Source organism: Lacerta agilis, chromosome 1, assembly GCF_009819535.1.
Source record: "Lacerta agilis isolate rLacAgi1 chromosome 1, rLacAgi1.pri, whole genome shotgun sequence".
Classification (NCBI taxonomy): Eukaryota; Metazoa; Chordata; class Lepidosauria; order Squamata; family Lacertidae; genus Lacerta; species Lacerta agilis.
In genome coordinates this window covers 8,693,438-8,710,993 of record NC_046312.1, presented here as the reverse complement: position 1 = coordinate 8,710,993, position 17,556 = coordinate 8,693,438, and the positions used below count along the sequence as shown (strand labels likewise).

The 17,556-nt window shown below is 45.1% G+C and overlaps 1 protein-coding gene across 1 annotated transcript in view; it reads right to left on the bottom strand.

Annotated features, from left to right (window-relative positions):
* PRKCH (protein kinase C eta) overlaps positions 1-17,556 on the bottom strand; it is a 94,015-nt gene that overhangs the window by 55,604 nt on the left and 20,855 nt on the right. The window contains exon 2 of the mRNA XM_033173987.1: positions 13,352-13,415. Within this exon, the coding sequence (XP_033029878.1) occupies positions 13,352-13,415 (64 nt within the window). The remainder of the gene's footprint in view (positions 1-13,351; positions 13,416-17,556) is intronic.

The following is a 17,556-nucleotide window of genomic DNA, read 5'->3' as shown; positions in this document are numbered from 1 at the left end:
TGTGGCCTTCCAGATGTTGTTGGCAGAGGCCATCTCCCATTAACCCCCACCAGTTGGGCCAGCAAGCAACATCTGGGCAACATGTTGGATTCGGGCAGATGTATTGCAGTCTTTAAGCCGTGTGCCTCCACCTATATTCAACCTGTATATCTGCAAATACATGCAAACATTGCCAATCACCGGGAAGCCTCCAGTGACCTCCTTCCAGAGGAAATCAAACCTGTGTAAGCACCGCACCCCTGAAATCTTGGAGAAGTGAGGTGCACATAACACTGTATTAAGGCTACCACCAGATTAGCTGAGTTTCAAGATGATTAACTGATTAAATTTGCATATGAGTAGGGGGGGGGGAACCCAGTGTTCTCAGAAACACCAAGAGGAGCGTTAAGGCATTGCATTATGGGTTCCAAAACCTGCTATTAATTTCTTCCAGTTCTTCAGAATGGCTATTTTTAAAGCTCCACATCGCAAACTTCCTGTTTCCACACTGACACACAGCTCTTATAAGTGCCTTTACACACACTTGTCTGTCATTCTGCTCCATGACTGGCCAAGGAAAGAGCCAGGTAGCTATTTCCAAATCACACTGGGACATCGCACATCAGCAAAAAAGCCTTGGGAACTGGATTCTTGCACAGTGAAGAATTTGGACTGACATCTGTTTGTCTAGGGTGGCCACTTACATATTGCCAAAGAAAGCAAGGAAAGGAGTTGCATATGCTGATTCATATGCATAGATGCAAATTTAGCAATCATTGGTTGTATCCAGCTAAGTCCTACTCAGAGTAGACCCACTGAAATCAAATTACTCAAGTCCATTGATGTCAATGATCCATTCCATGAATTAGATAACATCTTCTCCTTCTTATTTGGTGATCACTCGTAGCCGAGCAAGATTGTCTTCCATGAACACGGTCTTAACGGTGTGTCCATACATGACTGTGGAGGCCAATTCTGGATCCACACGTCCTTCCACAGTGGGGACATAGGTTGATCACAGTGAGGGTTTGCCAAATGTGCCTTCCTCTTAGCACATTTCTCCCTTTTGTCCCAAGTTCAAGTGTCTTCAAAGCCCATGACTGTCGGGGTTCGGGTGCTGGAGCTCCTCGTGTACAAACTTAAGCTGCCCATGCACGAGGTACCAGTAGCGGGGAAAAGCGGCCAGCGTTCCACGTGCTTACGAGCACGGGCGTCGGCCAAGTCTCACAATCTGAAGGAAGCTGAGTAAGACGGAAAATGACTCCGAAGGTGTATGAGTTCTTGAATGCCTTCTAACTAAAATAATGCCTCGAAAACTAATGGATGCCTCGAAAACCAAAGGACGCCCTGAATCTGAACCACGTAAAGCAAACCAAGGACATTGCGTTGAAATTAAAATTCTTAAAACCTTTACCCCCTTTTTCCCCAAATGATGACAGACACTGGATCTTTCTTTTTTGGCTTTGGCAAAACCCGCGTAGGCTCGTCTTCTGGCCCTAAGCTAAGTTTCCCTGAGCTCTAAGTCCCTGCGTGCCAATTCTTCCGCGATACTAAATTAATCTAAATCTAAACCGAATATCTTCCGCAATTCTAACCCTAGACTAAACCTAAAGGTCTAACTAAAGCTAAACCGAATATCTTCCGCGAACTAAACCTAACTAAAAGCAAAAACCCATCCAACCCAACCAGCCCGCTCCCAAAATCCCTTAAACTAAACTTGACCTGAACTGAAAGAACTAAAGAAGAACGTGCCCAAGAGGGGAGCCTCAGCCTTTTATTTGGGAACAAATGTGACATCACGATTGACACTCCAACCAATAAAACCACTGTTGCTGCCCTCCAAAAAGGCGGGAAGCAGGTTTAACGTTCATTGATAACTTCAAATATTGCCGGAACTACAAAGAAAAGGCGGATTAATCTTATTGGTAAACCAACTATTCATTCTTACTTTCACTTTTGCTTTCACGCGTAAAGATACTAAAAGTAGTTCTCAAAAACCCATTAAAGCAAATGAAACAACCGCGGATCTTTTGACGGATCCACGCAGCGTATTCCGACACATGACACCTTTGATAAAGGCTGTTCTCCAACTGGAGCGCTCTCAGGCCAGTGTTTCCCAGTTATCAGTGTTTATACTACATTTTTTTTTACAGATTTGCCTTGAGAGAGTCTTTAAACCTCTTTTGTTGACCACCAGCATTACACTTTCCATTTTTAAGTTCAGAATAGAGTAGTTGCTTGGGAAGATGATAATCAGGCATCTGAACAACATGACCAGTCCAACAAAGTTGATGTTGAAGAATCATTGCTTCAACACTGGTGAACTTTGCTTCTTCCAGTACGCTGGCATTAGTTCACCTGTCTTCCCAAGTGATATGTAATTTTTTTCGGAGGCACCGTTGAGCGAATCTTTCGAGGAGTTGGAGATGGCGTTTATAAGTGGTCTGTGTTTCAGAAGCATACAGTAAGGTTGGTAGTACAATAGCTTTGTAAAGAAGCATTTTGGTTTCCCTGCCAATGTCCCAGTCCTCAAACACTCTGCACTTCAATCGGGAGAAAGCTGTACTTGCAGAGCTCAGGCGATGCTTGATTTAGGCATCAATGCCGGCCCTTGTGGAAAGATAGTGATCAACATTTTCCAACGTTACACATCGATGTCAACAATCCATTCCATGACTTAGACAACATACCAGGGACTCAGCTACATTAGTAAAAATAAAACATTATAAATGCGTTATAACACTGTCACACCAGATGGCGCTCTAGAGTTGAAATCAGAACTCTATGAAATTTTCCATTGTGAGCTTTAAAACGGATTTTCCAGAGCATTTCCAGAGCCTTTTTTATAGCAGTGTACATTTAGCCCATGACTATAATTTAAACAGGAATACACATGATTGTAAGAAAGACTGTGAGTGCCTAAGTCAGTTTTCCAGCTGCTTCTAACTGTCAATGGGCAACATCATATATGCAACTAGACTGCTTCTCATTGCTTGACCCTAGATTGTTTGATCTGTGCTCCTTCTGCACCCGTGACTGGGTCCCTGTCCCCTGAGAGTGCTTATGGAAGTGTGACACCCATGTTAGATATCCAAAGTGCAAGAAGGAATAGCTCCCAATCACTAGGGCTTCCAGCCTAGAAAGAATGAGGGCAGGGGGAGGCAAAACCTGCATTTCAGGGGGTTGGACTAGATGACCCTTGGGGTCCCTTCCAACTCTACAATTCTATGATTCTATGGAAACTGGCAGGTGCAAAGCAAGCTTATTTACAAGCTAGTCCATGTGTTCCTGACTTGCGGGTTCTTCTGGGGGGGGGAACTATTCAATGTATACAGTGGACCCTCCAGATACGAACTTAATTCGTTCTGGGGGTCCGTACATACCCCGAAAAGTCTGCATCTAGAGGCGCCACTTCTGCGCACATGCACGGCGCAATAGAGTGCTTCTGCGCATGCGGCGAAACCTGGAAGTATACACTTCTGGGTTTCCCGTGTTCACAACCCAAAAGTTACGTTACTTGAAGGTAACGTAACCCGGGGGTCCACTGTAACACACACACACACACACACACACACACACACACAGTGCTTTTTTCTGCGGGAAAGCGTATCTAAACATTTTGTTAGCGGGAGAAGAAACTAAAAAAATTTAATTGTCAGTTCTGTTGCTAACCCCGATGGCAGCCTCATTTCCTGTCATTGTGTTTCCTGAGTCTCAGATGGAATGAGAGTACCCCTAAACATTTTTTAAAAGAAAAAAAGCTCTCTCTCTCTCTCTCTCTCTCTCTCTCTCTCTCTCTCCATTCTATACCATCCTTCATCAGAAGCTCACAGAGTGTTTTACAACCTAAGAACTCAAAACTAGATACCATAATAACAAACAAAAACAATAAGACCCCCACACAATTATATTTATTGTAAAGACCATTCTGATTGATATTCATGGAAAAGCTACTCTCTCCCTCTCCATTTGTCTAGACCACTAATAAACCTCCCGATATACATATTGAGAAGTTTCCCCTAAAGGATGAAGGTTCATTATCTGGGAAATTTGGAAATAAGTTTGGAATTACAATTGGCTGCACGTATGGATGTCCTCTTCATTCCCCTTGCATTTCCATAACACCCATTCTCTGTAGCTTTAGACAGAGCAGGATCTTATAAGCAGGTGAGAGAGAGAGACGTGCTTTAGAGTCGCCAGGTCTCCTAAGACTCACACCTTTAGACACAGCAGGTGAAGCTTGGGAGCTAAGAGGTAGTACCTGGCAGATCATAGGATGGAGCCTGGTGGGATAGGAGAGGGGCTTAGTAGGGCTTACTTAGGGCGGAATATAGCTCCTGACAGATCAGAGGAAGTTCATGGAAATGCCTAGTGCTGCAGGACTGAAGCCCAGTGAATATCATGGGATGGATGGAGTGATTGAATGGCAAAATATATCCAGCCCTCAAGCCCTTGCTTCTGAGCCCTCGTCTTGAGATTTTACCCCTTCTGCCAGAAGGCCTAAGATTAAGTAGAGTTGACACTTCTGTATTACCCAAGAAAGCTAAAAGAGAATAGCTTTGCATAGCATTTGCTTGTGCTAATTGATATGCAAATCTGGAAACAATGGGCACAATTCTGACAGAAATAAGGCCTCTCGCCATGGTGGGAAGGACGGTGAACTTAACAGAGGACTGTCCCATGACAGCCCTTCAAATAAACAACTGAAAGTTCAAGGTCAAACTGATCGCTCGCAATCTTAACTGCAGGTGTATCTAGAATAGCTGAAAACCCACAGGACCAGGAGCCTGCACACCTGTGTGCCACTCACCTGGGTGGTGAGCCACCAGTCCTACTGGTTGGAGCATCAAGTGTTTGTTCCAAAGCTCCGGAACACCCCCACCCACTCGGGCCAGCCATGGAGTTCTCCTGACCCAGAAGAACTATACAGGATTTCCAGGTCAGTCGGTGTGACTCTGCTTGTGCAATGACAGTATTTACTTGCACCTGGCTAAGGTGAAGCACTGACAGTACCCTTACTGCATGCTTGTGAAATGTGGACCACTTATAAACGCCATCTCCAACTCCTCAAAAGATTCCATCAACGATGTCTCCTTAAAATCACTTGGGAAGACAGGCAAATTAATGCCAGTGTACTGGAAGAAGCAAAGATCACCAGTATCAAAGCAATGATTCTTCAACATCAATTTCGATGGACTGGTCATGTTGTTCAGATGCCTGATTATCGTCTTCCAAAGCAACTACACTATTCCAAACTTAAGAATCGAAAGCGTAATGGTCAGCAAAAGAGGTTTAAAGACAATCTCAGGGAAAATCTTTTAAAAATGTAGTATAAACACCGACAACTGGGAAACACTGGCCTACGAGTGCTCCAATCAGAGAACAGCCTCTACCAAAGGTGTCATGGGCTTTGAAGATGCTAGAACAGAGGACGCAAGGGAGAAATGTGCTAAGAGGAAGGCACATTTGGCAAACCCTCACCGTGATCAACTTCCACCTGGAAACCTATGTCACCACTGAGGAAGGACGTGTGGATCCAGAATTGGCCTCCACAGTTATTTATGGACTCACTGTTAAGACCGTGTTCAGGGAAGACAATCTTACTCGGCTACGTGTGATCGCCAAAGAAGAAGAAGACGGACAGTACAATGGTACCTCTGGTTACGTACTTAATTCGTTCTGGAGGTCCGTTCTTAACCTGAAACTGTTCTTAACCTGAAGCACCACTTTAGCTAATGGGACCTCCTGCTGTCGCTGCGCCGCCAGAGCACGATTTCTGTTCTTACCCTGAAGCAAAGTTCTTAACCTGAAGCGTTATTTCTGGGTTAGCAGAGTATGTAACCTGAAGCATCTGTAACCCGAGATACCACTGTACATACATGGAAATGTATTGCAAGGTGTGTGTGTTTAAACAAAACAAAACAAAACTGTGTTATTAGGTCTTGTCTTTTTGCATGCGAGAACTCTGCCAATGATTCTGCATTTGAATTGCCGCTTTAGTTCTTGATCCGTGCCTGGTTCCAGCTGCACACCTGCTTTTGGTCCACTGGGGGCTAACAGCCGACTTCCGCAAAGTCTTGGGACCCATATTCCCAACGTAAAAGCCTCTTTCGGAACTCTAGTGGAATACTGGTGCAAGTATAACGCTCATTTCCATGTTATTGCCTTCCGGGGGGGGGGGGGAGATCTGTTTTCAGATTTATTTATTTATTTGAATACTGCCATATGCCCATAGATCTCAGGGCGGATCACGACGTAAAATGACAATATGAAAAACACAAAACACAAAATAAATATAGGAACAAAAGCTAACCAATATTCCCCGCTTCCACAACACATTTTAAAAGGGCATTGGATGTCAATCAGCCAAAGGCCTTGTTGAAGAGGAACATTTTCGCCTGGCATCTAAAGGTGTATAATAAAGGCGCCAGGCGAGTCTCCCTAGGGAGAGCATTCCACAAACGGGGAGCCACTGTAGAAAACGTAATATGAAAAATATAAAATGGGAATGAGTACTAAAATTGTGCTATATTCCACAACGGTTCCATCATATTACACGATAGTTGTGGAAGAGGCTTTTACCTTGTGTGCAAGCTCAAATATAGTGTGGAAATTGCAACATGTCATGAAAATGGAATAAACTGTCATGTCAATGCTTTCTAGATGCCTCCCTGTCTCCCAGAACTGAAGGGCGCGCGCACGCACACACACACACACAAACCCATTGGTTTTGAGCCAAAGAGCTCGACCATTTTCCTCAGCGACGACAAAGTAGGCTTTATACTTCATCGGAAAACGGCAGAGCTTTCCTCCTGACTCACACCAGCTCTCCTCTACCTTCCTGCAGCATCCGGGTTTTCCCAAAGGAGCCAAATTCCTAAGCAGGTGTAGGCCAAGGTGGTCCAGCAGCATACCTTAGATGGATTATCTGTGATTTCCACACGCCACATGGGCGACAAGGATGCAACACTGGTTCATCTGGTTGTCAGGTGCTTCTATCACTTCCCTCTCCCACCTTGACTCCTACATAGAGGAAGGGAAGCAGGAATATTTCCTCCCCAGTCCATTTCATATTCAGAACAAGTGCATTTGGCAAAGCCTACCAGGCCAATGATTATAGGATTTGTTATGTATTGAAGTTCTCACCCTTGTAGCTGAGTTCTATATAAGCAGGTTGCTGAGGCCTTCAGCTCAGTCCTGTTCCAGCCTTATAATAAACAAGAGCTGTTTGGAAATCACTGTGTTGTCTGCTGTGTGAACCCACGACTTAACAGGATTAATAGTCCCTTATTTCTCACAAGATAACCTGAACATCTCTAACAACTGAAGTGTAGGTGGGCTCCCACAAGGCAAGACACAGTGATAACAGCAAGAACCTTTATTGAAGTACATAACTGAACAACAGGGGCAAAGCAACTGCTTATATACATTTCTGAGGGCCTGGACCACTCCCACTCTCAGCGTGATTGGCTGTCTAAACTTCCAAGCTGCGAATCATGACTCGGAGTTTAAGGGCCAATGGCAGAGGCCCAAATCCTGAAATGTTCTGTGATTGGACATCATGTAACGAATCAGAACACAGGAGCTCAGAATCCTTAGTCCAGACCCAAGCTCAGGCAACCCCGACCCCTGAATATGTAACACAACGATGTCCCAGGTGCCTGCAAGCACAGCAACCTGCCTGCCTCTTTTTTTGGAACTGCTACACTGACATGGGCAGGAGACGTATAATCAGTAAACATGGAGAAGAGTAAAAACACTTGGGTTTGCCCAGCCAACTGCCTCATTCCCCCAGGAAAAGCAGTAAGCGAAAGGTTCTCTCGACGAAAAGTTGAGATCTATTGTGGCATGAGCAGGCAAATCCAGCCGCCCTGTTTGCATGTGTGAAAATTCCAAATTGGTATGGCAAGCTGAGCTAAGGTGCAAATTTCAAATCTCATGAAAATATAAGGAGAGCCTGTTGGACTGAGCCAACGGCCCATCTAGGCCAGCATCCAGTTCTCACAGCAGCCCAGCAGATGCTCCTTGTTGTCACAGGAACCCCTAAGAGTGGGTGTCGGGATTTTTGTGAGTGTGCTTTTGCATTTTTTAAAAAAAGAGTGTTTCCAGTGCCGTTTTTTAAAATAGATTCACTTCTTTAACTGGTGTTGCGTTGTTGTTTTTCATATCTGTAATTGCGTGTTTTACACCTGTTTTAATTTATGCCCTGAGCTACCTTGGGTCCTGCCCTGGGAGTAAGGCAGGATATAAATGAAACAAGCAACTAAATAACTTGCTGTAACACTTATAGGTAGGTAGCTGTATTGGTCTGCCATAGTCAAAACAAAAAAAATAAATGAAAAATATAAAAAATCCTTCCAGTAGCACCTTAGAGACCAACTAAGTTTGTTCTTGGTATGAGCTTTTATATTTTTCATTTTGTTTTGCTGTAACACTTGCACAATTAATGGGAAAAGTCTGCGCTTACTAGAGAGGGTCACATATCCTTCACTGCCTCTCGCAGTTTGGCCAAATTCATGTTAGTAGCTTCGAGAACACTGTCCAACCATCTCATCCTCTGTTGTCCCCTTCTCCTTGTGCCCTCCATCTTTCCCAACATCAGGGTCTTTTCTAGGGAGTCTTCCCTTCTCATGAGGTGGCCAAAGTACTGGAGCCTCAGCTTCAGGATCTGTCCTTCTAGTGAGCACTCAGGGCTGATTTCTTTAAGAATGGATAGGTTTGATCTTCTTGCAGTCCATGGGACTCTCAAGAGTCTCCTCCAGCACCATAATTCAAAAGCATCAATTCTTCGGCGATCAGCCTTCTTTATGGTCCAGCTCTCACTTCCGTACATTACTACTGGGAAAACCATAGCTTTAACTACACGGACCTTTGTCGGCAGGGTGATGTCTTTGCTTTTTAAGATGCTGTCTAGGTTTGTCATTGCTTTTCTCCCAAAAGTTTGTCATTGCTTTTCTCTAAGATTGCCACCTTAGAGTACCCAAAAAATGTCATTGCGGAGGCAGAGAAGTCATGCAGCATCTCTGGGCAAGGCATTGCATATGACACCAGTTTTACCTCTCTCTCTCTCTTTTGCAAGGATGAGGTTGGGCCAGATTAAGGAGAGGGAGTTTTTGGCTCTTTGCTTCAGGTTCCCCCATGTTGCTAAGCATTTTTCTGCCTTTGAGCAGATTACCTACAACACATATTTAGGGCGCTCTTATGCCACTGTAATAGTCATGGATTATTTTACCGGGAATTGTAGTTCTGTGAGGGTTAAACTATAGTTCCCAGGATTCTTGGGGGGGGGGCGTGCGTGCTTTAAATCTATGTTGCGGATGTGACCTACATATCTTTAGCGGTGGCAAAAAGCTTTGCAAACAGAAACGGACGAGTGGCCAAAGTTTACCACAGCCCAAAGTCACAAGGTGACAAACATGCTCTGCATTTGCGGAAGGGAAGAGCGATTACACTGCAGGACCCAAGGCAAGCTGAAAATTGTCTGTCTCCTTCTCAAAACATATTATTTATCACCAACCCCCCCCCCCTTCTCGGGGCTTTGTCAGCATTTCCAAGCACATCTCACTTGCTCAGACTGGAAGAAACGTGTCAGACAGATTCTTCTGCACTTCAGAGGTAGGTACACCTTCTGCAAATATAGCCGAGCATGAAATATTCAGGAACCAGCCCCATAAAAAATGCATTTGTAAATTCTGAATTTACTCCCTTTGATCCGCTTGTGCTGCCTACAGCTTCCATTTGTTTTTGTCTTAAAGCTGGGGACGGGACTCTGAGTCAATATTCCACTGTGCACATAACATCATTTGCTCTGTTAAGCCACAGATAAAGGCTATATTAGCATGGCAGAGAAAGGAGTGTGTTCTGGGAAGATCCTCATTCAAATCTCACCTTCGCTATTGTGAGGGATCCTATTCCCTCCCCTTCAATACTTCCCCAACAGTGACTCTCCCTTGGTTTCACTGACAACTAGGATGAATCCTTCAGTGTTCATATGGGAGTTGTCTCTGGGGTACCTCAGGGCTCTACGTTTGAAAACCTCTTGCCACCTATGGGATCTCCCTACCAGAGTTCCCAACTACTGCAGTTTGCCTTCCCTTTAGGCAAATAAGTGGCACACTTGGCTTCACTGTCCAGCCCTCTGTAGGACAGAAGAATAAGCAAACAGTTTCCTCTTCCACAGGAAAGCTTTGTTCTCTCCTCTTAGTCACACCTCTTAAGGTACTGATACACTGCCACAGTCAGCGAACGTTTAAGCACATTTAACTTTATTAGGTAACTTGAAAACATGGATGTCTCGGGTTATTACTGGTACAAATCTTCTTCTCATGTAATTCAGCTTAGTTATAATATTTCCTGCCTCCCTTTAGCAATGGTAATGACCTTTCCTTCCATTCCCCAAAGCCTAACCTCGCAGTTTCTCTTTCTAAACCTCCACCCCCAACTGCCAAACCCCCAACCGCCTTTCAAGGTTGTTCCCCCTCCTTTTAGAATGCCAACTAGCTCCGCCTCCCAGGGAACACCTACCTAACATGGGAGTGATAGGTTAACCCATAATGAACCTGAACCATCAGCAGGCATTATTCCGCCACAGCTATAAATTCACCAAGGAACCTTAGTGCATTAGAGCAACTTGGCGTCCCCCAGACGTTTTGAACTTCAGCTCCCGCACAAAACATCCCAAGGGCTCCAGGTTGCACAAGGCCTGCTTCAGAGCCTTCAAAGCACGGTTCAAACACGCCATCGCCATCGCCAATATGCATGCTTTCAGCAGGAGTGGGCAACCTTAATTCTGTCAAGAGAGGCATCCCCCTTAGGGTTCATCTGCCAGGCACTGCATACTGCCAATGGGCAGAGCCTAGACAAAAGTGTCCTGGATTAGCTAAAATGGAACTAAAACCACCCTGCTTCAGTTTTCACCACGGCTTACACAGGTGAGAATTTGCAACCCTGTGCAGGCCTACTGAGAAGTAAGCCCCACTGGGTTTGATGGGGTGCCAGATAAAAAGAATTTTATTTGTTTATCTTTTGAGCCCAGTACACCTACTGTTCTGGGAAGCTAGTGAAGCCATTCCTTTCTGGTTTTCGTGTGCTGCCCTTAGTGAAGCCAACATTTGTCGCCCTGTCCACCAGTCCCTGTGGTAAACAGGGTGCCCGACTTGGGGAAGGAGGCACAAGGCTTTGGCAGCGTCCTAGAGACCCCCCTAAAGGTAAAGGTACCCCAGACCGTAAGGTCCAGTCGTGGACGACTCTGGGGTTGCAGTGCTCATCTCGCTCTATAGGGCAAGGGAGCCGGCATTTGTCTGCAGACAGCTTCCGGGTCATGTGGCCAGCATGACTAAGCCGCTTCTGGCGAACCAGAGCAGCGCACGGAAACACCGTTTACCTTCCCGCCAGAGTGGTACCTATTTATCTACTTGCACTTGACATGCTTTCGAACTGCTTGTCGCGGTCACTCTCTCAGACCTGAGCAGCACCCCCGGACGTTTAACGGTCTATTGGTGACTACCCCTACGACATGTGGTATATCTGCTGCCACCAGCCAGTATTCACTCTGGCAATGAATAACTCACTTCAGATTTGGATTGTGGTAAAAAGAAACATAAGTTTCTTTATTTGTTGGTACAAAGCGTAATGGTTTCGACGGAACAGGTAAAACGTGTTAATATAACCGAATGGTTCATCAGGTAAGTATATTCCAACTCTCTACCTAGTATTTCAATAACTATCCCTATTGCCTCCTATTAATTATTCAATCCGCTCTAGCTCTGCTTGTTGCATGTCCTCTATCTCCCTCCCTCTCTCTCTATAACTCTCACTGTAACTGCCTCCCTTCCTCCACCTTCTAACTGCCTTCCCTTTACTCTCCAACTGCCATCCTTCCACTCTCTCCCTTGCATACTGCCTGGAGAGCTCCCATTGGTCAATCTCTTCCCTGCAAAGTTAACCCTTGGAGAACCTTTAGGGGTGAAACGCCACACTGCTAGGTGAGCAGGAGCTGGGACCGAGCAACGGGAGCTCACCCCGTCGCGGGGATTCGAACCGGCAACCTTCCGATCGGCAAGCCCTAGGCTCAGTGGTTTAGACCACAGCACCACCCACGTCCTACCTCCTTCCCAAAGCTCGGTAAGCACTTCCTGGGCTTTGAGAAGGAGCTCAGCTGTGTGCTATTGGTCTATTTAGCTCAGTAGTGCCCACACTGCCTGGATTTCAGACACAGGCCTACTTGAGAGATGCCGGCTATTTAATTTAGGACCTTCTGCATACAAATCAAATGCTCTGTCGCTGATCAGCCTCAATAAGTTCTTCCTCATGTGTCTCCTGAACCTCCCATCATTCATGGGAGGAAACTGTGGTTGCAATTCTTCTTGCTGTGCATAACTTTATAAACCTTTATCCAGAGGCGTAGGAAGGTCAGGTGGTACCCAGTGCGGAAAAATTCTTGTCAACCCCCCCATTGATTCCCCCCCCCGGCAAAAATGGTTTTACATTATTTCATATTTTCTTACAAAGGAATAATAACAAGTAATTATACTAAAAAACTTTTACTTATATCCCACCCTCCCTGGCCGAAGTCGGGCTCAGGGTGGCTAACATCAGATACATAACATTGGTATAAAATCAAACAATAATTTAATTACCTCCTAAAAACATCTCAAAATCAAATTAAAGTCTAATTAGATGGCTTTCCACAGGGTTAGGGTTAAGTGCTCCACTGAACTGAACTGAAAATTCAGCCTTCACAACATAGGAAAACAGCCAAGTGAACAGCTATTTTGGTGGAGGAGGGTCAAGATATTAACCGATATGCATGAAATTTCATAGATAGCTATATAATCCCTAGTATAGTAAGATAAGACCTTTGGAGCAGGCATTTTCAAAAAAGAATTTTTTTTTAATGAACCGCCCTAGTAGGGCAGTAATTGTTCCTTGATAATTTGTCACCCCCTCCATTGTGGAACATGGGGCGACTGCCCCCTCCGCCCCCCTTGCTATGCCCCACCCCCAGGGGTGCCTCTTGGCTTCCCGCCCTGGTCAGCCAAGGGGCTAAGAACGCCCCTGCGTTCCCCCCCTTCTGACTCTCCTCTTTAAAAAAATAAAAACAGCAACAGGGCTCAGGTGTGTCCTTTCAAACTCTCTCTGTAGCTTGAGCTTGTTAAAGGAGATCTTTGCTCCCACCCAGGTACCTCCTGATGTTGTTCCGACAAGGATGCTTAAGCTATGTGAACCCCTGGCAATTATGACGTCCTTACGTTCTGCTCAGTGGCCATAAGAGACTCTTGACTGCAGCAGCTAGAGGCTAATGGTGTGTTATGTGCAATTTCTAAAAATATAACTGGCATGCAAGGGGGGGGGGGAATGGTATTCCTCTTACCTTCAGTAAAGCTTCCTGAGAGAGTTATTGCTACAAACACTTTCCCTTCTGGTTCCAGGTCCACCTGTAAAAGAAGAATTTATCATCATCATCATCATTATCATTAAAAAATTAATTTATTGAATGAATGAATGAATGAATGAATGCAAGCTGCTCAAAGGCAGGCAGGAAAGGTCCCAGACTATAATGCTGAAATATATCTAATTATTGCATTTCCCTTTATACCCTACTTTTTTCTCAAATGCGCTCAGAGTACTGCATATGGTTCTCCTTACTCCCAATTTATTGGTTTATTTCCAATATTTGTAGACTGCTTCCATCCCCCCACTACTGTGAAAATCTCAACCATCACATTATAGGAACAGACTAGACCGTTGCTTTCAGCTCCCTGCCACCAGTTAAGATCAGGGCTTTAGTTTTTCCAGACCAAGTTTAGTGCTAATTGGAGGGTGGGCAAATCAATTCATTTCAGTTTCTCTAGTTTTCCCAGTTGACTCAGAGGAAATCGCCTGCGTTTCTCCCAATAAGTAGATTATTTTTCTACGCAATTTTGCACCCTGTACAGGTTTTTGCAACGAATTTTGCATGCTGTCACGAATATACAGGTATTTTCGAACATATTTTGGCATAGAGAGACGCAGCACAAAATTCAGAGAAAAGCAAAATCATCATCATCATCATCATCATCATCATCATCAAGAGAGAGCAGCATTTCTGTTCATGTATTTGTTCCAGGAAGTGCCCTAGCTTAACAGAGTCTGTAACTAAGGCTGCATGCACAACATACATTCCAACTAAATATCAGAGAGAACTTTCTGACAGTAAGAGCTGTTCAACAGCGGAATGGTCTCCCTCGGGAGTTGGTGGACTCTCCTTCCTTGGAGGTTTATAAGCACAGGTTGGATGGCCATCTGCCTGGGCATGGATGGTGCTATTTTGGCTACATAAGCCAGTTAACAAGGGACACAGGTGGCACTGTGGGTTAAACCACAGAACCTAGGGCTTGCCGATCAGAAGGTCGGTGGTTCAAATCCCTGTGACTGGGTGAGCTCCCATTGCTCGGTCCCTGCTCCTGCACACCTAGCAGTTCGAAAGCATGTCAAAGTGCAAGTAGATAAATAGGTACCACTCCAGCAGGAAGGTAAATGGCGTTTCCGTGCGCTGCTCTGGTTTGCCAGAAGCGGCTTAGTCATGCTGGCCACATGACCCAGAAGCTGTACGCCAGCTCCCTCAGCCAATAAAGCGAGATGAGCGCTGCAACCCCAGAGTCGTCCGCCACTGGACCTAATGGTCATGGGTCCCTTTACCTTTAAGCCAATTAACACTCACAGCCTGAACACTAGAAACAGAGGGAATAACGATAGGCAATAGCTGTACAACAGGTTTCCAATAGGCACTGCTTTGAAGCTCAAAAATTTCTGAATTAGGCTGAGTGAACTAAAGGAGAATCAGGTTCACCTTTGAACAACTTCTGGTCATTTTCACAATCATTATCTCCTTACTTGCACCCCAGCAGGGTCCCCAGACTCATAGCTTTCACTTTAAACAAAGAAAGAAAGAAACAAAACAAACAAGCAAATAAATAAATAAATAGGTGATCTATAAAAGAAGTTAGAAAGTAAAGCGTGGAGGCAACCTTCTAAGACCTATTAGGCAGCTAGGGAGGTGCTACTTTTGCTAAGGATGCTTAGTCACTAAATCACTGTTGCTAAGCAACAGGAGGCAGGAATGTGAGGCATTTCCTGTATCTTCCCTGAGGAAGAGAGTTGCTCTCCTCCAAAAGGAACAGCTTGCCACAAGAAGCACAGGAATAAAGCAAATGACACCTTGTGAGGGTGGCCCAAATTAAACAGGTTAACCCTTTTTTTTAGCATGGAAATATGATTATGGTAAAAGCTTCATCTGTTGATATTCTACCTGTCAAATACACTGTATTACTTGTGTGTGGTCCCTGATTTACTTTCTGAAACTGGCACAGCAGTTTGTAACAATCTGAATGCTGGGAAGGGGGTCTGAGATTGCCAAGACTGAACTTTTAGAAACTCACTGGAACCAGAACGAATTCATTTTTGAACAGGATGAACTTGAACTACACCTAGTTCCTTTTTTTAAAATAGGCATTGCAAACACTAATAAGCAATTAGTTCTGTTTCCCAGCCAACATCTTACATCAGAATTCTGTGGATGGAACTTGAGGTTCTAGTTTAAAAATAAAAAAATGGACCCTGCAAATCCAGTTTTTGCTCACCCCTATTTTAAATAGAACCATTAGCTTATTTTCCACAGGTTCTTTACAGGGACTCCATTAGTTTTTAGCTGTTATTTGAGCAAAATACAGCTCAACAATCTGTGGAAATTTTTGTTTAGCTTTCTTTTTAGTGCAATTCTGCTGAGATCTGCAAAGTTCAAGTCACCCCATCGCGTGCTATCTATAAAAAGCTCCCGGTTAATTTCTTTTTTTTTAATCACAGCTGATAAATGTAAACATAAGCCTCGGGCTGCTGCATGCAATATTCGCAACAGTTGAAAGATTCTGAAAATAAAGTTCTCTGGAGGGATGACTCAGCTTCTTCCCACAGCCTGTCCCTCATGCCCTGACTTGCAAACAGACCCAAAATAAGTGTTTCGTTTTAACAAGCCACATTTTTAAAAAAAATAATAATAATGAGGAAAAGCACCCAGCCCAACCTACTCTGCCCATTCACTCTGAAGTTTAGCATGGAGGGGAATATGCCATATTTCTGGGGCACCTGTACAGAAGTGCAATTGTTTCAGGAGATGGTTTGAGGTCAAACTTATAAAGCAGGGGTTGGGGAAATTCCCCCCCCCCAAAAAAAACAAGGGTGATCTGTTGGGGGATGCATATCAGTGGTGGACAGGGGCTGACACTAGTGGCATGTAGGGTGAGAACAAAAGTGGGCAGAATTCTCTCTCACTCATAAAGGTATTGGCTGATTATTATTATTACATTTGTATCTGGAGGGTCTTCGGCCACCTCATGAGAAGAGAAGACTCCCTGGAAAAGACCCTGATGTTGGGAAAGATGGAGGGCACAAGGAGAAGGGGACGACAGAGGATGAGATGGTTGGACAATGTTCTCGAAGCTACTAGCGTGAGTCTGACCAAACTGCAGGAGGCAGTGGAGGATAGGGGTGCCTGGCGTGCTCTGGTCCATGGGGTCACGAAGAGTCGGACACGACTGAACGACTGAACAACAACAAGATGGCAATCTTTCACAAGCTCAGCTGAAAGTTCCTCTCAAAGAGGGTTACCAGGTTGGCAGGCTGGCACAAGTCCTTTTACTGCATTCACGCCACCTGTTACCTGATCCTTTTAATCGGAAATGCCAGGGATCAAACCTGGAGCTTTCTGCATGCATGGATAGCTCAGCTGGTTAGAGCATGGTGCTGCTAACGCCAAGGTTGCAGGTTTGATCCCTGTATGGGACAGCTGCATAGTCCTGCATTGCAGGGGGCTGGGCTGGATGACCCTCAGGGTCCCTTCCAACTCGACAATTCTATGATTTGCTGTGTTCTGCCTCCTCCATCTCCCAAGGATGCCACTTTAAAAACACAAAGGAGAAACGAGTGGCAAGACCGAAACGCAGAGGGATCTTTTAAATTGGCCCATCTCCCATACAGAAACTGGCTGCAGATTAGTCATCAGCGGTAGAGGGTTTCAAAGCATCACACAGAGAGAGAGAGAGAGAGAGAGAGAGAGAGAGAGAGAGACCTTACACAGAGAGAACAGGGCAGCACACTGACAACCAAACAAGGCACTCACTGAAGTGGGAGAGCAGGTACGACCGGTTGATGTGAGAAAATGAACCTTGGCTCCCCCCCCCCCCCCCGCCGCCAAAAGAAACTTCACTGCCGTGATGAGAAGGGGAGGAGAAAGACGGCAAGCTAAGCTTTCATTTGTAATGCGCTCACATCCACAACGTACAATTAAAGCGCACCTCTCCCCTCCCCCCAGTGCTGTCAAGTATCCCGTTTTCCCCGGGATTCTCCCTTATTTCAAGCAGTTTCCCGCTGCTCTCCCTTATTTTTTATTTTCCTTAAATTTCCCGTTTTTAATGGAAGCAGCTCCTCCCCTGCTGGCCAGGGACTGGGTGGGAAGACCTCGCCTACTTGGAGAGAAAAGCCTCAGCCCTCAAAGCAAGTGGGAGCCATTTCCCGTGCTTACAGGGGGGTGTACTCCTCCCC